The sequence below is a fragment of the Ovis aries genome, chromosome 2, assembly GCF_016772045.2.
Source record: "Ovis aries strain OAR_USU_Benz2616 breed Rambouillet chromosome 2, ARS-UI_Ramb_v3.0, whole genome shotgun sequence".
NCBI lineage: Eukaryota > Metazoa > Chordata > Mammalia > Artiodactyla > Bovidae > Ovis > Ovis aries.
In genome coordinates this window covers 175,141,091-175,166,115 of record NC_056055.1, presented here as the reverse complement: position 1 = coordinate 175,166,115, position 25,025 = coordinate 175,141,091, and the positions used below count along the sequence as shown (strand labels likewise).

Here is a 25,025-nt window from a genome sequence, read left to right as displayed (position 1 = left end):
CTTGTTGTCATCATTGGCTTACAGATGGCATTATTTGACAAATGCTCAAGTTTTTATATCTGTTCTTTCTTTCTAGTCCCTGTGTTCCCAAGAGAATTATATTATTGACAAAAGGTGAGGACTTTAACATTTGTTTTGGTAAGTGTCTAACTGACGCTAATAAAAGTAAAAATGTTTTATTAAAATGCCAACAGAATCCAAGACGACGATGCTAATAGCACTCAGCAGAGGCGCCAGATATTTAGGTACTGGAAGCATGTTTTCATGCAGTACAGTATTGAAAATTTAGAGCTTTTTTTTTTTCTTCATAGTTTTCCTTTTTGTCTCTATTGGCTTTTCAAAGTTTTATTTCTAAATTACAGAGTTAATAAAGATGCTTCAGGAAGATCAACAAATAGCCATCAAAGCAGCACTGAGAATGATTTGAAGTACTCTGAACCACGGCCCTGGAGTAGCACAGATTCAGACAGCTCTCTCCGAAACTTCAAGCCTGCTGTAACCAAAGCCAGCAGCTTCAGTGGAATTTCAGTTCTGACAAGAGGTGATAGTTCTGGAAGCAGCAAAAGCATAGGCAGGCTTTCAAAAACAGGTACAAACATCTGTCTAGAACTGTGCAGCCAAACAGTTTCCATAATGTTGGCTTGGCATTTATCATGTGGCTTCTGTAATTATCCTTAAATAAAAGATTCTTATCAGCAGTACATTGAGCACCTCCAAAGTACTTATGAGGTAATATGTGTATTGACATTAGGATTTATTCTCTGTGAGACAGATTGACAGATACCAGTTAAAATAAGAATCCTCCACTGTGATGTAAACTTAAATCAGGTTGGTTAATGAAATGTCATGTCTTGTTTAAGTGCCTTAGGTGATTGGAAATCCTTCAGCGCTTAGTTATAGTTAGAAGCTGTGGTTTCTCACTTAGGATTAGTTAACATTGATTGCATTTTTAGTTAATACCATTATTAGCTGAAATTCGACTACTACTATCACATTATTGTTTGCATTTCATGATAAAGTTCACTTGCTATTCAAAAAATGCATAAAATTGCTGAGACTTTTTGAGAAATTGTCAAACTAAAGAAATGTAATACAGTATAATTATTATAGATGAGTAGAAATTTCAGTAACATTTTCATTCTAAAGCTTCTTTATTTTAGATTTCATAACTTTTAGGCTCATAGCATTTACTCTTTTCACTTTCACTAACTGGCTTCAATACTAAAGAAGTTTATGTCTCTTTTAGAATCCTCGTGGATCTTTATTTTTATCCCAAAATAATCAGGAAAATCAGAAATGGCACTCTGCTTATCCTTTTGGGTAAAGCCTAGACATACAGTTTTACAGAGAACAGTTGAAGGGAGAGGTGTAAATTTGAAGGTGACAGTATTTTTTAATCTCTGGCTATAACTCAGTGCTTTAAATTCTTAAGGTTTTTGAATTGCACCTGTCATCTTTTTAACATATCATGTGGATGTTTACAATGTCTTAGTGTATATGATATATCACCAAAGAAAGGTAAGTTTTATTAACGTAAGAAATATGCATATGTACCAAATATGCATTTATTTGATAAATGGTCACTTAGTCATCAAGTCATCATAATAAAACTACTCATGTGTCCTGAGAAAGTCATTTAGACATACAGTCAAATCAAAACATTCTAAGAACATGTACTATTTATGATCTATATTATCTTCAGAGATGAAAATAAGTATATTTTTCATATAGTTATTGGAAACAGTTATTTTGGCACAATGTAAAATAGAAGTTATCCTTCAGAGAAATCTATATAGTGTATCATATTTGTTTACTTCTTTCTTGAAAAATTAATTCTCCCATAGACTCAATTCTGTTTTTTAAAACCTAATTAATTCATCAAAATCTTTCCCTTTCTTCATTGTTTCATTGTCTCCCTTTAGCCATTATACATCAAATTAGTTTATTAAGTATAGTAAAAAATTTTAAGCTAGTGTTAATGTAATTGCTTAGAATAGTTTTATTCTTTGTCCCTTACTGTGATAAAAATTGAAAGTTGACTGTACATTGTAGGAAGATGCTATGATTATGAGCTGAAAATGAAAGTATGCAATGAAACTTGACAGTTGTTTCTCTTAGTAGAGAATTTACTGTTTTTGTTATTTCCTACACTACTTTGAAATCTTTCTGTGTTCTTATAGAGAAGGGGTTTCTGATATAAGAGGTTTGGCATTTGACTGTGCCAAGTTGTTTGTCCTAGGGGCAAATTATAATCTATATATTCCTAGGTGTTAATCTAAAGGTAAAAATGTGTATAACTTTGTCCTTTGGGGAATGTGGATAATGTGTATTTTGTGGCTGATATTATTACAGACTTGCTTAAGTTGCATGCTTTGGCTTTGACTTACCTGACAACTTAATGTGATAAGTCTTAGTGTATTAAACTTTTTTTTGGTGGAGAGGGGAGGCACAGTTGTACAGTAAATCAAAAATAATTTATGCTTTTATGTGTTTAACTGCATATTATGCAATATGAATTTTATTGTTATGTATTTAAAGCCTGCATCTTTAAGGTTTTAAAAACTCCCTTTTTTATTACTCCTCCCCTAGGTTCTGAGTCTTCTGGTAGTGTAGGGTCATCTACGGGCTCTCTTTCACACATCCAGCAGCCTCTCCCAGGTACAGCTCTTAGCCAGTCTTCTCATGGTGCACCTGTCGTCTATCCAGCTGTCAGCACTCATAGTTCTCTTTCCTTTGATGGTGGCCTAAATGGGCAAGTTGCATCTCCTAGCACAAGCTTCTTTTTGCTTCCCTTGGAAGCAGCAGGCATACCACCTGGCAGTATTCTGATCAACCCTCAAACAGGTTGGTATCCAGAAAAAGGTGTATTTCAGTTGAGATGTCAGGAGTTATCTGAAAATTAAAGAATGTATATTAAATGTATTATCTGTATATGTGTTGTCAGCTTTTTATTTTTCATGAGTGATTAGCATTTTCCCTAGAACTTTATTAAAAACAGTTTATGCTAGAGAATGTTAAAAGGCATATTTATATCAGAAAATATGTTTCTCCTTGTGACATTGGTGACATTGTCTTTTAGGTCAAGTCATGAAACAGTTCATTTCCTAGAAGTGCAACCACCACCTTTGGAAGAGCTTTATTCAAAAGAATTTTATCCTGGGGAAAATAGTATACATTTCATGAAAAAGGAGAACATTAACAGCTCTTACTTCTTTTATAATGTAGTGAAAAGACCTATAAGTAATTGTCCTTATGAATATGGTAATTGCTTTCTACTGAGGAAAAGCTATTATAAGCTACATCTTATTATTAATGAAAAAGTAGTCATTGTTAATTAATATTGACAACACATTGTTTGCAGTTAGGAGGTAGTACTTTGTGTTTATTGAATGTTTACTCTGTGGCATATACTATGTTGTGCTTTAAATACATTACATATAATAACCCTGTTAGGTGAAATCTACTTTTACAGATAAAGAAACTGAACCTCAGAGAGATTAAGAAACTGCAGTCATTATATATATTAATTTTTTTCTTAAGTCAAAAGAAGTCTTGGTTTCTAATCAAAACAACATAGCCCAATCATATAGTTAGATAATGAAAACAACCTTAAATCGTTCGTTAACCTTCCTTAAATATTCACAGATAGCTGATATGGTCAGACTGGCATGGTAATTGTTGGGCAAGGTAGATCCAGCTAGAGGGTCAGGGTCTCTGAGTGTTCCTGAATCTTTCCTTTTGTTTGTTGTAGAGAAAACTGTGGCTTGGAAAGTGTTACCTTCAGATGTCATTTGTATCTTTTGTTTCTAAGAAACAAATTAAATTAGCATAGGAAACTGACTCTTAAGAAATTCAGTTTTGGTTTATAATGATTATCTTTTGATATCTTAGGTCTGTTATATAACTAAACTGCCTGTTTTCCTGGAGCAGGATATAAGATGATTTAATATTTTACTATTTTCTATTATTTTTCATTCCAAACATTAGTTAATATGTTTTTCGAAACATGGAAGTGTCAATTGAGTAGGAAATTATAAAGTGAGAAACTAATCAACCTGAAATTGAATTGTACACTTAATTTTAAATTAGTCCAGAAGTGCCTTTTTTTTTTTTTGAGAAAAGCATTGCAACACATCCAGCTTTTTTCAAGCAGTCCTTAAATTATGCTGAAACATACTTTCATTCAAGTCTAATCTACCATTGTTTTAAAAACTAATAATCCACAAATACCCAGCATGATTTCACTTTAGTTCTCTATATCCATCACATAAATTATCAGGAAATTAACTGATGAAAATAATTTGACTTTGGAGAACTGTTCCCATTTGATCGCAATGGAACAATGTATTCTTCTCTCCCAAATATTATCTTATTATATGTTACATTGGAGAAGGAAATGGCAACCCACTCCAGTATTCTTGCCTAGAGAATCCCATGGACGGAGAGGCTTGGTGGGCTACAGTCCACGGGTCGCAAACAGTCGGATACGACTGAGCGACTTCACTTTATTTTTTAAAAAAAGAGAGAATGTTTTGGGGGCTATTTAAGACAGCACTATTCAGTCAAATTTCTCTTATTTTATATTTTTCCCATCCTAAAAGGGTATCATAATCAGTGATCTTTTTATTTCATAATTTTCTTAACAGTCCAGTCTTTTTTTTTGTTTAGTCATTCAGTGTATAGTATGGAAAAATACTAATCTTTGAATCTGTATGTACAGTGAGAAAAAAGTCTGGAAGAAGTTATCCAAATTAACTGTAAGGTTATGGGGAATTTATTTTCCTTTTGATCTGTATTCGTTGGTTATTTTCCCACAATAAAAATATTACTTTGTGTAATAAAAAGTTGTTTAGAATCTATGTGTAGAGTTGCTTAAAATATTCCTCCAGTAATTGATAACCAGTAAGCCTCAAAATCAATACTGAAGTATCCTCTCATTTTATGAATAAAGCTCACTGAAATCAAAAGGAAGTTATTTTAGATAATTATTTAGAATTTTTAGATTATTTCCTAACTTTAACAAGTTAGAATCTATGAAATTAGGACATTGCCATCAAAGCCACAATTTGAAATTTTGAAGTTATCAGCCATTTAATTTTCATCAGGTTTTAATCATACTAGTTAAATATATGCAATGTGACCTATATGTTAAATATTTCCCATCCAACAGGCTAATTAATGAATTGCCAGTATCCCAAAGTCAAGTTTTGTTTTTCCCTTCAAAACTGAGATCTTACACAATCCTGTAACTCAATTCCTTGAGCAAGGGATGTTTCAGAATTAAATTTTTTGGAAAATACTGTGTATTATAATATAATCTGAGTGGATTCTGGAGTGACAGCACTACAGTGAAACACTGCAGCAAAGGTTTTGAATATTTACTCTTAAGTGGGAAATGCAAAGACTAGAAATAGCCTTGTGTAAAATCAAACTTTTCTTTCTAGGCTAAGAAAAAAAAAGCTTTGGTTTTCAGAAACTTGAGGCCTTTGGAATTGTGAATAAGGATTGAACATGTTATAAGTTTGTAGAATGACCTATATTCAGTCTCCATTTTAAGTGATTTTTTCCTTCATTCTTAAAATTTGCAGGTCAGCCCTTCATAAACCCAGATGGGAGTCCAGTTGTCTATAATCCTCCAATGACGCAACAACCAGTTAGAACCCAAGTGCCTGGACCTCCACAGCCACCTCTGCCACCCCCACCACCTCAACAGCAAGCAGCTAATCACATTTTCTCACAGGTGCACATGTCCGCAATTACATAATGCTAAGTTCATCTACCTTTGCATATTTGGGGCTATAGTCACTAATTATAACTGACATAGCCCAAGTAAGTATCTATTAGAACTTTAATGTTCTGTACCCATGATGTCCCACTCACTGCTCCTATGGAGAGGTTAACTTCAAGGGCTTTTCTTCGAAGGGAAGTTTTTATCTCATGATCCTGTGTGGTGAGTATTTTATCCCTGTTTCACAGTAGCAGGAAATGGACAAGAGTAATCAAAACTAAGATTATACATTATTCCAGTGAACAAAGTGAGTTGTTTTAAAATTCAATAATCAATCACTTATAAGAAACTGAGTTATTGCTTCAAGGTACTCTCTATTCCACCTACCCTATGAAAAATAAAGACAAAAATACTTGAGTTAGAAGTATCAAAAGCACTTTTAATAATATTTTGAATTTGTATAAATGTTTAGAGTTTCCACATATATTTTCACATTCAGGCTTTTCTTCTAGAGATGTGTTACTCATTCTTACTGGACTTGATTATTCCAGTGTAAACTTGTATTTTCGTTCTGTCTTTTAAAAGGTTGTTATCATGTCAAAGACAGTTTGCACAGTTATTTGCACCTCTTTTTCCCTGGAAGACAATCTTAAGTATTCCATTAGTGAGAACATGGAGAATATTTTGTGACAGAAGTATAGTGGTAAAGTTGAACTGGAGAAGTTTTATTAGTTTTGTTCACAGGTTAAATTGTATTACAGGAGTGAAAAATGTATGAGCAGTTTGATGAAGTTATCACATATTTTTTAACTAATTAAAATAATTCCTCCTCTGGCAATTAAGACTCCTTATTAGGCAAGGCAGTTTCTCTAAAGTTGGACTTGTAGGTGTTTTAACTTCCCAACTTCATTTGCTTACGTGCACGCAGGTAGATGTTAGACAGAATAAAGCTCCCTCACTGTCCTTTTCTGTCTTGGTTTCATTTAACTTGGTCTTGAAGTGTTTCTCTTTAATTTGCTATCACGTGGTCATCTTGAAGTACTATATATTCCATCAGGAGTTTTACAGGGCAGATTTTCATTTGATTTAATTCAGTGGAAATAGCCTGGCAGCTTCAGGAAAAAATCCTAAGATTTTATCTACAGTTATATATTTCAGATTATTATCTCTGAGAAATAGCTTTGTCTGGTTTAGTTTCAAGAGACAGTCCTAAAAGATAAAGGCAGCTTACTTTGGAAATGATGTCTTAATAGACTATAATTTGAAATCTTGGGGTATGTATCAAACTCCATGGCTGGTTTTCCTGGCATTGCTTCAGGTGCTTCTGGTAATTTTTCATTGAATACAAGAATAGATAATTGATGAACAAGTGATACTCACTAACGATCTTTTGCACTGAGATAATCCATCCATGAAATTTCATCTAACCAAACAAAATAATGCTGTGATTTCCAAAGCCTTCAGATGGGCCACATTCTTGAAACCAGTCACTTTAAGTGAATGCTGTTTTGCAGCCAGGTGCAACTGAAGTAGAAAAAAAGGACATGCTAAGGCTTTTTCTTTTCTAAGAGTTGTCAGAGTTTCACTTCGATCATCCAGTCTCCCAGCCCACGTTTTTCTCATTACCACTTGACACTCTGGCAGACATAAAATCATACCCTTGGTGCTCATACTACTCCTCTTTCTCTTATTCCCCAGCAGACTAAAGCTTTTGTTTCATCTGACACTTACATAGTAGGTTAAGTTGTCTGGAAGAAAGTTGTGTCTTTATCGTTGTCTGACTTAATAACACAGTGAAGAGCTTGTAGTTTGTAGTTTTAAAGCTGCTGCACCACATTTGGTGTGATACATGCTGTCATCCATTAGGAAGCTTACTAATTTCTTTTCACTAACCTTCAAGAGGTTAGTGAGAAATCAGTGGCTGCTCTTTAGATCTTTCAACTTTTGCCTTTTTTAGTACTTTAACTGTAGTTTTTTTGTGTTTTGTGTGTGTATGTGTGTGTGTAATTCTAAACTACTGTAAGCCATTCATTGTTTAGAAACTTGATTTTGTGGTGGAAGGGCAACTCAGCATTATATGTATTAATCATAGGAATTTCTCCTTGTCTAGATTATTCCTTGAGTAACCTTATTTGGTTAATTTTGCATTTCTAAGGTATACTCCATGGACTGTAGCCTACCAGCCTCCTCTGTCCATGGGATTCTCCAGGCAAGAATACTGGAGTGGGTTGCCATTTCCTTCTCCAGGAGATCTTCCCAACCCAGGGATTGAACTCCGGTCTCCTGCATTGTAGGCAGACGCTTTACAATTATAGGCAGATGTCTGAGCCACCAGGGAAGTTGTTAGAGTATACTCTTCAAAAAGTATTGTCCAGAGAGAGATTCAAAAGTTAAATGACTGTATGCGGGTGACTTAAACAGATTGCCACCTGTATGCTGGATTATGATAGTTGTTAAACCAATATGTATATTAGTCCTTTGTAACAAACTACATAAAGGTAAGATTGGAAAACTAATTTGCCTATCAGCCAGGTTTATTCCCTAAAATTTAAATATGATTGAAACTTCTTTCATTCTTCAGTAATACCTGTGAGCACCCTTGGGAAACATAAAACTTGATTTTTTTTTTTTTCCTGATATGCAGGAATATTTTCTTAGTAAAATTTCAAAGAACTTCAGTGGATCTTTGTACAAGTTTGAACTGCAAGGATCTGCTTATACACAGATATTTTTATTTTTCCTAGCACGTACATACTACAGTATACATGATCTGTGATTATTTGGATCCGTGGACTGGAATCTGCAGATTTAGGGCCAGCCATATTATACCCAGATTTTTGACCCTGCAGAGAGTCAGCGTCCCTAAGCTCTGAGTTGTTCAAAGGCCCAGTGTAGTTTCTCAACTTCTAATATTCTCTCAATAAAAATTTTTAGTTAGAAGAAAGCTGTATGTATCTTTCTTATATAGAAGAAATCTATTTGTGTGTGTGTTTTCTTTAGGCTATTTGTAATGGTACCTACAGTATATTTTCCTTGAAAAATTGCTAAAGTTTAGGCACTTTGGTCCCAAAAGAGTAATCATGCCTTATCAAATAGAATACTTGACATAGATATTATGTTTGTTATACTGTTTGATAATAAGAATAGCAGAAAAATTCTATTGCTTAATGTTTATATAGCTAAGTAGAGCAGCCCCTTCATCAAACCAGGAAGAAAGAATAAAGGGGTTTGCTTTTACTGACCTAGCCCAAGGGTCTTGTAGGATAATAACATTTGAAATCTCTAAATTACCTGTTGCAGTGAATCAAATATTTTTATGAAAAAATTATTTTCTAATTATGTTTTGAATTTAAATATATGTTCTCAGAAATTTTCTATGTAGAGTTTCTTCGCTTACTATTGTTTTTGTTGTTTCCTATATTGTTTTTAAGATGACTTTGTAGTTTTAAGCTATTGCCAAAAAACTGTAACTTTCCATTTTATGTAATTCTTCTTTAACATTTTATTCTGACATTAACACTGTTTGCCAACCTGTTATTCCTTAGCCTATTCGTCCTCTGCAGCCCTCTTCACAGCCTGTTCAGTACTCTACAGCCCCTTACCCATCCCCGCTCCTGCCAGTCTCACCCACTCAGCAATACTCCGTGGTACTATATCTCTATTCACCTCCTGCGTTGTTTCTATGGGTGTATGTGTGATGAATACTTGTGAATGTGATTGATGTGGTATGTTCTTTTGTGATTTTCTAAAGTCAGGGATACATATATTTTGAAAAAGCATTTTTTAAAACTGTATTAGAAATAATTTATTATGTTCCATAAAATATTTGTTATATTGGCTTATTTTGGCAATTACATAAAGCCTAACATTTTCCTTGTTTTTCGTACTGAAATAATCTTCAGGTCCTAAGATGTTTTAACTACTTTTCTTATTGAGGCTGGTGCAGATCTGTGCAGTCGTGGGGTGGCAGCTTTCATCTGGGTTTAGACTTTCTTTCCCCACCAGGTCTGATAAACTTAGTATCAGTCATTGGGGTGAATTGGAACTTCCAGTTTCATAAGACATCAAGATCTCTAGGTATTTAATCTATGACTAAGTAATGGTACTTCCTTTAATCCAAAGCATGCCCAAAGTGGTACCTCTCAGTAAGAGCTCAGTAATGACCATCTCTAGTTAGTGAACATATGGGGCCACAATATAAAATACCTCCTGCATAGTGCCTAAAATGAAATAGATATTCAGTAAACATTAATTTCCTTCCATTAAGTTGAATCTACCTAACCACCTGTACTTTTTCCCAGTGATGCTCTTACTTTTCAGACTATACGGTCATCACATTTTGAAATTGCATCCAGTTAAATTATAAGATGTCTCTTAAAATCGCTCAACACTTTTTTTTTAATGTTTTGTTTTGTTGAGGGTGTTTTTGTTTTGAGCTGTTAGGCAGCCTTATTTACCAGCCTTGGCTCTGAATGATTTTCAAAGATCACTTTCAGTCTGAGAAAATGAAATTTTGCCAGCATTGAGAAGGTTGAGAACATTTTTTAAAATAACGTAAAAGCCTCAAAAATGTTTTGAAAAATGGCAGATCGTTGGAGTAAGAGAATGACTTTTTCACCAAGATGACTGTAATGGTGGTATATCAATTATTATGGTATTTCTTTTTAAAATATTTGGACATATTACATTTTCATTACAGCTGGTAAGCATTTTTAGGTATATTTTCCTCTTCTGAAGTTATTCATTGAATTAGGTGGGTAGTGCTGGACTAAGAACAACCATTTGAGAAGGGTAAAGCCATGTCATGTATTTTCAGTCACTAAGTCAGGTTTCCTTTTTTTCAATCCTTTATCAGCTCCATAGCCTTACTTTACTTTGCAAAAACAAGCAGATTATAGAAATTGCAGAAATGTCAACTTTGATCTGACAACTCAGTTGCCACAATTTTTTAAGTAATTTTTCTTTTTTCAAATTTTTCCTCTCAGCAAAATGTGATGCACATTGTTGCCAGTCTGGCTCCTTGAAAACAAGGGAATGCTATTTTAACCCCATTGTAGTCATTTCAGTTGATACTATGTAGACAAGTCAGAATTGCTCCTTACTTTGTTGAGTCAGGTAAATATTTGTCAGATAACATATAGATTGTAGCCTTTTCTTGACACCACTGCCTGCTCTCCAAGTAGCAAAAGCAATAGGAAACTGTCACCTGGTTTACATTTGCCAGTGGCACCCCATTCCAGTACTCTTGCCTAGAAAATCCCATGGATGGAGAAGCCTGGTAGGCTGCAGTCCATGGGGTTGCTGAGAATTGGACACGACTCAGTGACTTCACTTTCACTTTTCACTTTCATGCATTGGAGAAGGAAATGGCAACCCACTCCAGTGTTCTTGCCTGGAGAATCCCAAGGACGGCGGAGCCTGGTGGGCTGCCATCTGTGGGGTCACACAGAGTCGGACATGACTGAAGCGACTTAGCAGCAGCAGCATCTGATTTAAGGAGTAGACCAAAAAACACCAAGGAAGAATAGAATTGACAACCAAATTATTTTTTTATTTTATTTTTGAGATTAGAGAGAAGATCAGAGAGGGTAGATTATGAAATGAATATTTCTGCTACTATATTTGATCAATAGGTATGGGAGGAAATACAGAAATGCATAGAACCTGACTCTTACCCTCTGGGAAGGACATTAAAGGGTAATTAGTACCACGCCTGGCTAGACGCCTGGTCTTTGAAGTCTTTTCAGAAAATGTTAGTTGCCTGTAATAAAAAGTGTGCCTTTAATCTTATTTTAAATAAGTGTATATTCTTATTTTAAATAATTGTCTTCATTTTTTTATTGTGAAATATTGTTATACCCTACTCTTTTCTGCATGCTATACATTTCCATGAGATATATTTTATAAGTAATTTGTGTTGACAGCATTGTAATATTGCTACCTTCCTGCCTCAGAGTTACAGTTTTCTTGAAGCTGTTCTTCTATTAAATCATGCTTGTTGTAGATATATAATTTCCATGATATTAATATATACTGCTGCAACTCTTCTTAAAATACATGAAGTATTTTTCTTTGATAAGATTGGTCTGTGTTTGGAAAGCTTACTGATTTCTGACCTCTCCCTTTTTTAGCAGGACAACCTTGGGTCTCAGTTTAGCCACATGAGTCTTGCCCGCCAGCCATCAGCAGATGGTTCTGACCCTCACGCCACCATGTTCCAGTCCACTGTTGTTCTTCAGTCCCCACAGCAGTCTGGTTATATCATGACAGCAGCCCCGCCGCCGCCGCCGCCGCCACCTCCTCCCCTACCGCCTGCGCAGCCAGTCCCTGCTCCGGGCTACTCTGCCTCTGGTCATCCTGTCAGCCAGCCAGTGCTCCAGCAGCAGGGGTACATTCAGCAGCCCTCTCCACAGGTACATTGCTTTTTCATCTTCTAACTTTAGAGAACTTGATTTTAATTTTGCGCGGAGAGACTTTGTGAGAACGTGTGAACGAAACTTGTCAGCCGTCTTCCCTTTTGGACTAAAATCCATTCTAGACAACCACATGACCAGTAGATACTTCAGTTGGAGGGTTAAACTATGTAATCTTTGAGTTCCCTTCTGACTCTGAGAGGTTTGTTTTGTTTTAACTAGCTTAAGAGAAACACAGTAAAGTAAATGCACTATGAAAATAAAATAGTATGTTTTAAGAAGAAATAGATCAGTTTGGGGAGAATTATCATCTAAACACTGTTGAATGGCTTATGCAAAAATATGTTACCTCTCTCCATTTATTTAGATCTTCCGTAATTTTTTGTCAATAGTCTTTTGTGGTTTTCATTGCACAAGTATTACATATAGTTTTTAAAATATATCCTAAATATTGAATGTTTAAAGTGATATTCTAAAGGAGATTATTTTTTATTTTTTAACTGCTAATATGTAGAAATAAAATTGGTTTTTGTGTATTGATCTTTTTATCCTTATCCTGCAGACTTTCTAAATTTGATTGTTCTACTCTTTGCCTTTTGTTTCTCTTTTGCCTTATTTCATTAGCTAAGTGCACCACTGTTGAATATACTCACAGGAGAGGGAAGTAAAATCTCTAGAATCCATGTATTAACTTAAATATGTTTTGAAGTACCTATGCTTACATTGTTCCCAGTCTTAGGGGTAAGCTTTCAGTCTTCCAACATTAACTGTGAAACTATCTGTGGATTTTTGTGTGTGTGTGTACATTTCTCTTATGTTCCTGGTTTGTTGAGTCTTTACCATGAATGGATATTAATCTTATAAAAAAATTTTTTTTTCTGCCTCTATTGAGGTGGTCGATCATGTGGGGTTTTATTCCCCTTTACTCTATTAGTACAGTGAATTACTCAGACTTTTGAATCTTAAATTAACCTTTCATTTCTGGAATATACCTTATGATATATATGTGTCATGATATAGTTTTTTTTTTTGTATATCACTGGGTTTGATTTGTCAGTATTTTCTTACAGAGTTTTGCGTGTATTTTCATGAAGGATACTGATCTGTCGTTTCCTTACAAGCTCTTTTTCAGGTAGTAGTGCTCAGGGTGGTACTGATCTCAAAATGAGTTGAATAGAGTTCCCTCCTTTATTTCCTAAAGGAGTTTATGGGTTTAGCTCCTATATGTAGGTCATTTATTTTGAGTTTGATTTTGTATGTGATATGAGATAAGGTTCTAGCTTCATTCTTTTGCATGTGTATATCTCTTTATTCCAGCATTACTTGTTGAAGATAGTATTCTTTTGTTTTTTGGCACTGGGTCTTTGTTGCTGCATGCAGGCTTTCTCTAGTTGCAGCGAGTGGAGGGTCCCTCTCTAGTTGCAGTGCATGGGCTTCTCATTGCAGTGGCCTCTCCTGTTGTGGAGCACATGCTGTACACGCGCAGCCTTCCGTAGTTGTGTCACACAGGCTCAGTAGTTGTGGCACACGGGGTTAGTTGCTCTGCTGCATATGGCATCTTCCCGAACCTGCATTGGCAGGGGGACTCTTACCCGCTATACCTCCAGGGAAGTCCAAAGATATTATTCTTTACCCACTAAATAATCTTGGTACCCTTGTTGAATGTCAGTTGGATCATAAATGTAACAGTTTATTTCTGAAGTCTCACTTTTACACTGTTTTATACTATATCTATCTTTATGTCAGTACTACACTATTTTTATTACTGTACCTTTCTAGTAAGTTTTAAAATCAGGAAGTGTGAGTCCTCCAAGTTTGTTCTTTTTCAAGATTGTTTTGGCTATTTAGCTTACTGTGGTTCTTCATGAACTTGAGGATGGCTTCTCCATTTCTGAAAAAGAGGCCTTGGCATTTTGATAGGGATTGCATTGAAATGGCACCCCACTCCAATACCCTTGCCTGGAAAATCCCATGGGCGGAGGACCCTGGTGGGCTGCAGTCCCTGGGGTCACTAAGAGTCAGACACGACTGAGCGACATCACTTTCACTTTTCACTTTCATGCATCGGAGAAGGAAATGGCAACCCACTCCAGTGTTCTTATGTGGAGAATCCCAGGGACGGGAGAGCCTGGTGGGCTGCTGTCTCTGGGGTCACACAGAGTCGGACATGACTGAAGCGACTTAGCAGCAGCAGCAGCATTGAATCTGTAAGGTTGTATTGTCATTTTAACTGTTATATGTTCCAGTCTTAATGAGCATGAGATGTCTTCCCATGTCCTTAGGTCATCTTTAATTTCTCTCATATTGTTTTTGCATTTAGTATACTCTCAGTGAAGGCAATGGCACCCCACTCCAGTACTTTTGCCTGGAAAATCCCATGGACGGAGGAGCCTGGTAGGCTGCAGTCCATGGGGTTGTTAAGAGTCGGACACAACTGAGCGACTTGGCTTTCACTTCTCACTTTCCTGCATTGGAGAAGGAAATGGAAACCCACTCCAGTATTCTTGCCTGGAGAATCCCAGGGACAGAGGAGCCTCGTGGGCTGCCGTCTGTGGGGTCGCACAGAGTCAGACACAACTAAAACAAGTTAGCAGCAGCAGTATCAACTGAGTATACGTGTTTGATACTTTTGGATCTTCTACATCCTTATTTAATTTTTGTCAGATTCTTATCAATAGATGGTAGTGGTTTTGTCTATTTCTCTCTCAATTCTATCATCTCGTATTATAGTATTTGAATGTATAATCTTCCCAATGTATTGACTCATACTATTATGAAATGTTTTCTGTCTCTAGTACTGTTGCTTGTCTTGAAACGTACTGTATTCTGAGTTTAATATAGTGACTTAAGCATCCTTTTTAAAAATAGAAACAAAAAAAAATTATATTGGAGTATAGCTGATTAACAATGGTGTGATAGTTTCGGGTAGAGAGCAAAGGGACTCAGCCATACATATGCACGTATCCATTCTCCCCCAAACTCCCCTCCCATCCGGGCTGCCACATAACACTGAGCAGAATTCCCTGTGCTATACAGTAAGACCTTGTTGGTTATCCATTTTAAATAGAGCAGTCAATACCAAATTTGATTGTAAAAGTGTAAGTGCATTCTTTCGATTAGCACTTAAATAATAGGTCTTACTCCATTCTCTTGTATGCACCATTTATACTTAAAGTGTGTCATTCACATTCAGTATATAATTGATATTTGCTGATTTATTCAGCCTGATTGTTTAGTCCTCTTATCTGTAAATATCAGTTGACATTGTTAGATGTAGATTTATCTGTTACTTCCTGATACCACCAGGAAAAATTAAGTAATCACATGTGTATTATGTCTATAGTGTTTCAAAAATCAAGAAATATTACAGAAAATTTGGAAGATTCTTGGCTTATAACTGATTCAGGAATTCTGTGCTTGTCTGGTTTCCAGACAAAATGGGCTCTCTTTAAGAACTCCACAGATCTCTGTTCTTTTAGAAGTAGCCCAATCAGAAGAGCAGAACTTGAGAGCCCGTGAACCTAATGAAATTAACTCTCCACATTCTTCCATATCAATGGATTAATTGTTTATTCTTCACCCCAAACCAGATCAGATTACGTTTAGAGAAATTCACAACTGATATAAATAGCTTTCGGGAGAAAACTAAATGAGGCTAGTCTTATTGGCATTTTTTTCCAGCTTTATTAAAGTATAATTGACAAATAAAATGTGTATTGACATTTTAGTTTGCATTAGAAATATGAGAAAAATTAAAGAATGTAATCAGTGCTAATGTGAATGTGTAGGAAAGGATAAACTGACTTACATAGGTGGTGATAGCAGCTCAGCAGGTAAATTGAATGAGCTCCCGATACATGCTTTAACCAAGATGAGTCTCAAAAACAATGTTAATTGCAAAATAAGCTGCATGAAGTTATGTGAATGAGTGCATGAAAGTTGCTCAGTCATGTCTGACTCTTTGCAACCCCATCGACTATACAGTTGATGGAATTCTCAAGGCCCGAATACTGCAGTGGATAGCCTTTCTCTTCTCCAGGGTATCTTCCCAGCCCAGGGATCTAACCTAGGTACAGATTCACCCGCTGAGCCACCGGAAAGCCCATGACGTTTATGTAGAGTAACCATAAATGTGCGTTTTTAAAATTCTCAGCAAGTCTATAGTAGATTACGTAGATGATTGATAATAGGTTACACACACACAGACTCTAGAAGTTTAAAAACATTTATGCGAATGATATACACCAACTATAAGATAATGATGCTTTTTCTATGGCATGTAGAGCAAAGGAATGTTGGAGTGAGCCTTGAAATATTTCAATAATAGTATTTGGTTTTATAACAGAGAGAAAAATCTGAAACAAATATGACCAAAAAATTTAAATCTACTAAATCTACTAAATCTAATTTAGTGGGGAAATTGGTATATATCTTTTGTTATGTATACTATATGTTTGAAATTTAAAAAAATTTTTTTCAGTTAAATTTAAAGCAAAGAAAAATCAGTTTTCAAATGATTACTGATGGGGAGAATCATTACTCATTACACTCTGATATTTCTGACAGGGAAAAAAAGATTTCTATTGCAAGTAAAATTAATTATTTTTCCCTCAATCCTTATTCTAGATGCCAGCCTGTTACTGTGCTCCAGGCCACTACCACTCTAATCAACCTCAGTATCGCCCAGTCCCTTCGGTCCATTACAACTCACATCTAAACCAACCACTGCCACAGCCTGCACAGCAGACAGGTGAGTAGAATTCATGAGGTTAGGAATTCTTAGCTTTGAGTATTGATGTTTTTTTCATCCTGGTTTATTTCCGTCTTACTATTAAGGTACTGCCAAGGTACTGCCACACCCAGTCAGTCAAGGATTTCAGATAGGTGAACACAGGTGAATATGCAAACAAGTGAGAGGAAAAGAGTAGGCAGATCTTAGATGAAAAGAGTGGGCACCGTCCAGAGAATACCACACTGTCAGGTTTCCATGCTCAAGACTTGGGAGCCACAATGAGGAGACTGCACCAGGTGAGCAGCTTCGCAGTGCTGACTGCCCCTGTAGCTGCAGCCTTCACTGCATCAAGACCTACAGACAAGGCAAGTTAAGATGTCTGCTGAACAGGTAACCCAAAACAAGGCCCCAGATGACCTAACGTTGCTTGAGAGCTCTAGCCTAGTGAAGCTATTTTGGTGTCTTCGTCTCTGTAGGAATGCCTTGAAAGGATTGATGTTCTTACACATCTCTTTTGTGTCTTGTTTTTCAGTTTTCTGGTTGTGTAGTGAAAGGTATATTTAAACCGAATGCAGTCTAATCCTAAACATATCAAATGTATTAAAACTGAAAAGATTGTTTTTCTTTTGCCCCTTTCAAATTTTCTCTAAGCCTTCCATGAAAACAACTATGATCTCAGTGTAAAAGCTATCTTACTAATTTTGCTGAATTCATTTCTCTCTGTGCTTTCCACCTAGATGTGTACTTCTGCCCCAGATGTTTAATAAGGTATTCTTTTCAGCCTTTCATATAACTCTAGGTATTGAAAGAGAATTTTTATTGGTTTCTTTGAAGCCTTTTTAGCTGCTTGTCAGCATTTGAAGGTGCTCAGACTATGTCAGCATGATTGCTGAGGCCACATAACCCTACATCTGTAGTGGACAGTTTCTTGCTCTTGATAACGTATGTGGCCTTTGATGGGTTCCACAATTTCAGGAGAAAGACATCTGCCCTGCGTGGTCTGATGAGAGAAGAGTTCTTGCCTCTCCTCGCTTGTGCAGTCCTCACTCATCATCAGCTTTACCAGATAAAACTCTTACCACCTCAGCAGGGAGACTTCCAGGGCCTCAATCTGTTGCTCTTAGGAGCTGTCTTGTACTTAATGTGTAGGTTTTCCCCGTTTTTGTGTTACTGGCCTTATATTGTATGTGTGACAAACGTTCTTCCAAAGCATGTTGAGTACACACAGTGGTCATTTTGGCCAACTTAGAATTTGTCCTCTGTCTCAAAATTGACTCCCTTTAATTTCAGGGTTTCCTGAGGTTTAGTAAATACATTCCACTTCAGCTGGTATACGCTCTAATTTTGAAAGGCATCAGAAGCTCTCCCTTATACCTGGAGACATTGGTCATGACACTGCTCACTAACTAAATACATTGTTGTTTTATTCTAATTGAAATTGTTTCCTGAGTTTCCTGGACCTCCTTGACTGACTTTTCATATCATAATTATAATAGTTTCTTATTTTTTATATCCATAATTATAATAGTTTTTTAAAAAACATCATATTTATTGTTTTTATTATTGTTTTAATTTTTATTTATTTGTTTTTATTATATTTATTATTTATAATACAGGTTATATTGGTTATTCTTATTATTTTATTTTTATTATTTAACTTATTACATTTTAATGTTTAATTATTTTATAATAATTTTATAACGCAAATTATAATACAGATTACAGCTAATGTTATGATAGTAAAAAAAGAAATGGCCTTTTCTTTCCCCATTCAAATACCTTGCGTGTGACTAATTAACTTATTAGTTCATTAGTATACCCAGTTAATGAAGCAGGCAAAGAAACTTTGTTTTGTATTTATGTGAGCTTCTCAGTTTTGTTCTTTTTCATGGCTAAATTTTATTCTTCTCCATTGTCAAAGTGCCTGCAAGATTAAAACTTTCCATCACAGTTTGGACCACGATGTTCATGCAAATGCTTCTCTACCAAAAATATTCCCATTTATTTGAAAATGAGTATAAATGCCACACCTCCCAATTCAGGGCCAGAATATCTACATAACAGATAACATGTGTTCATTATCAGTGATATTTTAATTGTTGGGTTTTTCTTAATGCTGGTGGTTGTGGTGAGAAGGAAAGAAACAATAAGTCAGATTGCATCTGGACAGTACAGGCACAGAAAAGTGTATGTGCCTGAATAAATGACTTTGCCATTGTGTTTGACTCTTAAAAGAGTCAGTCACAATATTAATATAACACTTTATAACTAGAGTTGGTTCCTCTAGTTACTTTATGTAATAATATCTTCTCAACTCAAACTTAAGGTTCATGTCATTCAGTTTGAAGATTAGAAGAGAAATAAATCCTCAAAGCACCCTTATCTGAAAGGGAAAAAAATAGTTATGCTAATAAGTAGGAAAGAAAATGTCAGTCGTGCCAGTGCCACATACTTGGTTGGTCATTATATTGAACCTTTGTATGGAATTTGTAGGAGCTGGATGATTAATATATATAATCTAAAGACTTTTGTGGTTAGCCAATGATTTTTTTTTATGTCTAAGCTTACAGAAAAAAATGTGCATTTGGGACTTCCCTGGTGGTCCAGTGGTTAAGAATCCGCCTTGCAATGCATGGAACATGGGTTCAAATCCTGGTCAGGAAGCTAAGATCCCATATGCTGCAGAGCAGCTGAGCCCAAGCCCAACTAGAGTCTGTGCACCACAACCGAGAGCCCATGCACCGCAACTAAGCGCCAGTGTGTCCGAATAAAGACATTTAAAACCAAAGAAATGTGCGTTTATGTTTGTGTGTCTCCTAACAGAGAAGCAAAATGCACTGGGAAATGGACACGGCAGCTTTTTGGTTCTGATTTTCTTCTTACAGATTTGAAGCAATTTATTCTCAGTAATTTACATGTTTGTATGTAAACATTATACTTTCTGGTTTTCTTTTTTCTTATATTTGTCTGTATTCCACCATCCCCATCGGCTAAAATTAGAAGTGATTTTTCACATCCCTTAGATAGACTTGGGACAATTTATTGCCACTGAGGCACAAATAAGTAATTTTTAAATGTTTGTATATGAATAAAATTTTGCTCTAAATTAACAAACCCAGTTGAATCAGATATTCTCAGATCAATAGGGTATGAGCAATATAAACATAAGATATTCTATTATTTTCCCTTTTGAGGGCAGGAAGGAAGTTGGGGAAATATCTCAAGGATTGGTCTTCCATCCACATGCCAGAGGACTGCTATAGTTACTGATCTCCTTGACAATAAACCCATCTATTTGGGGAACTGAATTGAAATCAGTACTAACATTACTGCTGGGGAATGAATGTACAAATCTTCTGTTATGAATGTGAAACTACTATGGTCATTAAAACAAGGTTGAAAGGTTGAGTCAACCCCTGTCAACAGAATCAGAAGAAATTCTGGCTACATAAGGCCTCTTGGACAATGTATTGTATAAAATGAAAGAAAACAAAATAGGAGTCAAATCCTAACAGCCCTTATTTGTATTTAACTGATATTAGGTATATCATTTAAAGCCTCTAGGTTTCAATTTACTCACTTGCAGAGTAAGGGAGTTTTGCTAATATGTCTGTTGAAGCCTCTGTGTACCCTACAATTCCATAATTCTGTGTGTCTGTCTTAAATAAGTCATTTCTAGTTCAGAAAGGTAGACTACTGGAAGATTGGTTTGCAATAGCTTAGTGCCTACTGCTGTAACAGAGCCATACAAGCAAAGATTTTAAAAGATGTGGTTACTTGCCAGCTGCAATAGTAAGAATTTGTTATCTTAACCCTTTACCATAAAATGTACAGCTTGAATACTATGAAGTATATGATAAAGAAACTTCCTGCAGGTAGTAATTACAGCAAAGATTTTAGGTTTATGAGGCCTGGCTGTTCTCTGTTTAGCTGCTTTCATTCTTAGGACTCTTTTGAAAAGTTTGCAGCTTCACGATATATGTTTAATATTTTGCAATAATTGGCCTTGTTCCTGAGCTGTTGGATTCGGGGCCGTAGCACTGTCTGAGAGGTTTACATTTCTCACAGTGAACCGGTCTCTTTTTCAGCTGCTTCCTGGCTTCTTTTTACTCAGGTTTCCACTGCTTCCTTTTCTTTTCTTTTTTCCCTTCTTCTTTCTTTTAATGCTATATTAAAGTGTTAACATTTGCTTATATTTTCCATTAATTGTAATGCCTTTTAATCATGCTTCATACTCAGAAATAGGGATTTCAATTTAAATGACAACCTTGGCTTAATATAATTTACCTTTTAAAAATTCATGAAAGCTGTTGCTTTATTTTCCAAAGAAGAATTGAATGGCAGATTGCTTTTGATTGGAGCTTTTCTTAAAAGTTTAATGTCCTAAGCATGCCAGATTCATTAGCGAAAGTCAAATACATCTTTTCCCCTATTACTAAATAGCTTTTTAGGAATGTTATTACGCATGCCATTAAATGGACTTAAGACACATAAAAGCATTTGAAGGTATTTGAAGGGATATAATTTAATTTTTTTTCCAAACTGTGATATTGTATGCATGTGGGAAGCAAAAATGACTCCATAAAGCTAAATATCATTTTAGTTTTGCAACCTCTGGTGAATTCAAAGATTATCAGTGCATTATACCTGTAATCTTAGCTTTCCAAGCAGCAGACTACAGTAGGGTCCTGTTGACCACAACCACAGGAAAAACATTTGTTAAGATGACCAAGAAAAATGGCAGCTTTGCAGGGCACAAATTTAAAAGTAACCAGGATATGAAAGACAGGCAAGGAAGAAAGGATCCTATTGGATAAGCAGAGGAGGGGTGATACTTAATAACGTGTAAGTTATGTCAAATAGGGACTCTAGCTCCAAGCCATTTACTGACAACTATTGACTTGAGTAATAGGAATTTTGTGTTTATATTACTAGGTGGTAGTCCTGGCTACCCTTGTTTTATCATTGATTCTGTAAGCATTTCTTAGTATTGCGTGACCAGCACAGACTCAAACATTGTATATTACCTACAAATCCACATATTTCCCTTTTCCCTTCTTCATTAACCTGCCGCCACTGGAGCCAAACGTATCTGGTAAGTACCCATAGATTTCCTTGAGTTGTATACCCTCTTCCATAGGACTGTCATTTAAATAGCTTTGACCTATAACCTGTATGAACCTGTTTTTATTAGATTAATATTTTATGTTTGTAATTTTGTTAATTTAAGGCACAGGAGTAGGGGAGCAGAGGGTGATAGATAAAGAACAGCAATTGTGTGCTGGTGTTAGGTTAATGTGTATTCTTCCACATTCACCTAACAGACTTATCCTTAGTTGAATTTGCCTGCTCACTAAAATAATGCCACAGACATAATACAGATCAGATTACAAACTTGAGATTTTGATGATTTGGAAATGGTTTTCATAAATTATCTTGTAGATACCTGGTTACAATTAAATTTGGAGTTGGCAAAATGGCTCACCCAGGAAAGAAAAAAATCTGCCCTGAGAGCAGTGCTTCTGCTGTGCAAATTCAGTCTTGAAAAAATTTAAAATACCGTTAAATGAAATAACCTTATATTTATGACTATTCTGACTAAGCACTTCTTCAGTTTCTTATCTTTCTGATTATGTCTAATCCGTATTATTAAGATTGCTTTCCTTTAGCACAAATGATAGTTCAGGTCACCTATATAAAATAAAGCTAGCCTGTTAAAGCCTGTGCAATTCTTTTCTGCTGAGCACCGTGTTTCCTTCTTGCTCTTTTCCCTGCTGAAGTGAAAGAGAGAGTTAAAAATAGAATATTCTTTGGAGCCCCCCGGGGAAGTGCCTGAGCCATCAATTTGTATTGTCCTGGTTCTCTCAGCTTGCAGAATTGATTGTGGTTTCCTCTGAAAGTGCTGGAAGAAATGGGATAATATTGCAAAACTGCAATCTTTTAACAAAGGAGAATGCCAGTGTTAAATAACACTTACACTGAAATCTGGGTGTTTTATTCTGTTGTTTGATATCACATATAGTGGCATTGCTTGCTTTACAAAATAGATGCTTTCCTTATAATATTCAGAAATTTCTACAAGAGATATTCTATTTTCCTCATACACCCAGTTTAAATCCATCTTTGTCACAGAGAGGATTTTTTTAAATTAGATGTACTGAAACACTTCTTTGACAAAAGAATAATTTAGGTAGTAACCAAATTAGGGATGTATTGAGCCTCGGAATACTGGAAATACTCTTGTATTTTTAAAACATAGCAATACTTTTCATTCTCAAGAGTCTACTTTACCCTTCCTAATCTTCACCCTTCTCCCTCTTTTCCAGATCATTGGATTTTTTTTTTTTCTCATATTTGACAGTCTTCAAACTATACTTTTGAACATATCAGAGCTATGTCCCTCCCCTCCTTTGGCCTGAATTAGATAATGAACTTGAACCACAGTGCCACTTCTCTAATAAATGCCACTCTGTAACAGTGATGCTGTGAAACCTGAATGTTTAAACAAAGGTTTAAAACAACGCTTCTTTAAGATGTAAATTTTATTAAGCAGGTGTGAATAAAGTGAGGCATGTCTGTTATTACATGGTTCTTAATGTTGCTAATACACTATTGTGGTTTTGTCTTGCATAAACAGTACTAAGGTTCTTACCTTTAATAGTAGAATGATGGGCGTTTCTTTCTTCCTTGTTTTAGTGCTTTCTGACTGAATATTTCTAATTTTACTTGTGATTATAGTAACTTTAACCAACATATATCCCATGGTCTTATGTCATTCGAAAAAGTCCAGTAATCTTTTTGTAGCATTTAACATCATGTTCTTTAGAGAGTATACTCTAAAATTGCATACTTTTTTTAACTAGTCACTAGACTGTAAGTATTGGAATGAACGGTCAAACACTTAATCATGACTTCTGGAAAAAGTCATTCAGGCACCTTTCTTAATGTTGTAGAATTTCCTTCCTAGGATATCAGCCATGCAACGTACCAAATGCTAAATAATGCTTTTTCTTCTTCTTTTTAAGCTAGAAAGATTTCTAAGGTCCTGGTAGCTTTCTGTTCACTATGGTTCACACCTGGTGGATTTCCCCTCCTCTAATATAAAAGTAATGTAAAACTTATTCAGTATGTAGAAAAGAGCCATTCCTTCACAGGAACTTCAAGCCTTCACCCCTGTTACAGGACATGCCCCCTTATATACATGGTGTCCAGGTTAAAGCTGGCATTGCCCCACTGAGTAAAAGCTCACTTCTTGGCGCAAGAACTCAACATTGTGGAGGGAGGAGCCAAATTTATGAAAATTCTGCTAGAGAAATCTGTGTATTCATCTGGAATGTGGCAGTAGAGTATACATCTTGAACAAAGGCAGCCTTTGAAGCAAAATAGCAAGCCTGGAATCCAGAGGAACATTGGAGATTGACATAAAATGCTGAGAGGCACAGACCAGGGGACATAGAAGCTGAAATACGACCCCATTTGAGCCTCTTTTTCCCCTTCCCAGTTGCTTTATGTCCATGTGAAATCATATTATACTGAGGCAAAGAAGTGTAACCTTGTAGTTAGAGGGCACAACCCATGCATCTTGGGAGTAGTGGGCAAAACAAATGAAGGAGAGAGGGGACATTATGGACTGATTGAATAAACTCTGTGACCTTTAGCCTTGTTTTTAGCCATAAGTTCTTTTACCTACAATCTAGACTAACTGCTTAATAGCCTTTCATTGTGATTCCCGTTTTGGATAATACTTAATACTCACAAATATTGACCATGTACAATAATTATTTGTTTTCCTATAATTAAATTGCTGTTGAGACTCAGGTATGTGAAACAGTGGTAAAAATCTTCATTAGCCAAAATGCTCAGACAGTGGAAGGTCAGGCATTTCATGTTCTGCTGGAGCAGTATTACTATAATACTCTGTCTGTGTCAACATCTGTCCCTGAGAAAAGTAAAGATTAGCATCAGGCTACTATGTGCAAATCCAGCTGCAACACCTAACAGCTGTTAACCTTACGCAAAGTGTGAGCTTCTCTATGCTTTTGTTTTTTCATCTGAAAAATGGGGATAGTAAGAAATAGATTGAAGGCAGAAGAAGGGAACAACAGAGGGTGAGATGGTTGGATTGCATCACCAGTTCTATGGACATGAGTTT

General features: G+C 35.7%; 1 protein-coding gene across 27 annotated transcripts in view; it reads left to right on the top strand.

Moving 5' to 3' along the window:
• R3HDM1 (R3H domain containing 1) overlaps positions 1-25,025 on the top strand; it is a 162,786-nt gene that overhangs the window by 102,057 nt on the left and 35,704 nt on the right. For 6 of the 27 annotated variants that reach the window (XM_027965009.3, XM_027965002.3, XM_060410072.1 and 3 more), the window contains 8 exons: positions 77-114; positions 195-245; positions 363-589; positions 2,590-2,844; positions 5,589-5,740; positions 9,274-9,375; positions 11,860-12,141; positions 16,768-16,891. In XM_027965009.3, the coding sequence (XP_027820810.1) occupies positions 77-114; positions 195-245; positions 363-589; positions 2,590-2,844; positions 5,589-5,740; positions 9,274-9,375; positions 11,860-12,141; positions 16,768-16,891 (1,231 nt within the window). The remainder of the gene's footprint in view (positions 1-76; positions 115-194; positions 246-362; positions 590-2,589; positions 2,845-5,588; positions 5,741-9,273; positions 9,376-11,859; positions 12,142-16,767; positions 16,892-25,025) is intronic. The other 21 variants (XM_060410077.1, XM_027965006.3, XM_060410078.1 and 18 more) reach the window with 10 other exon arrangements.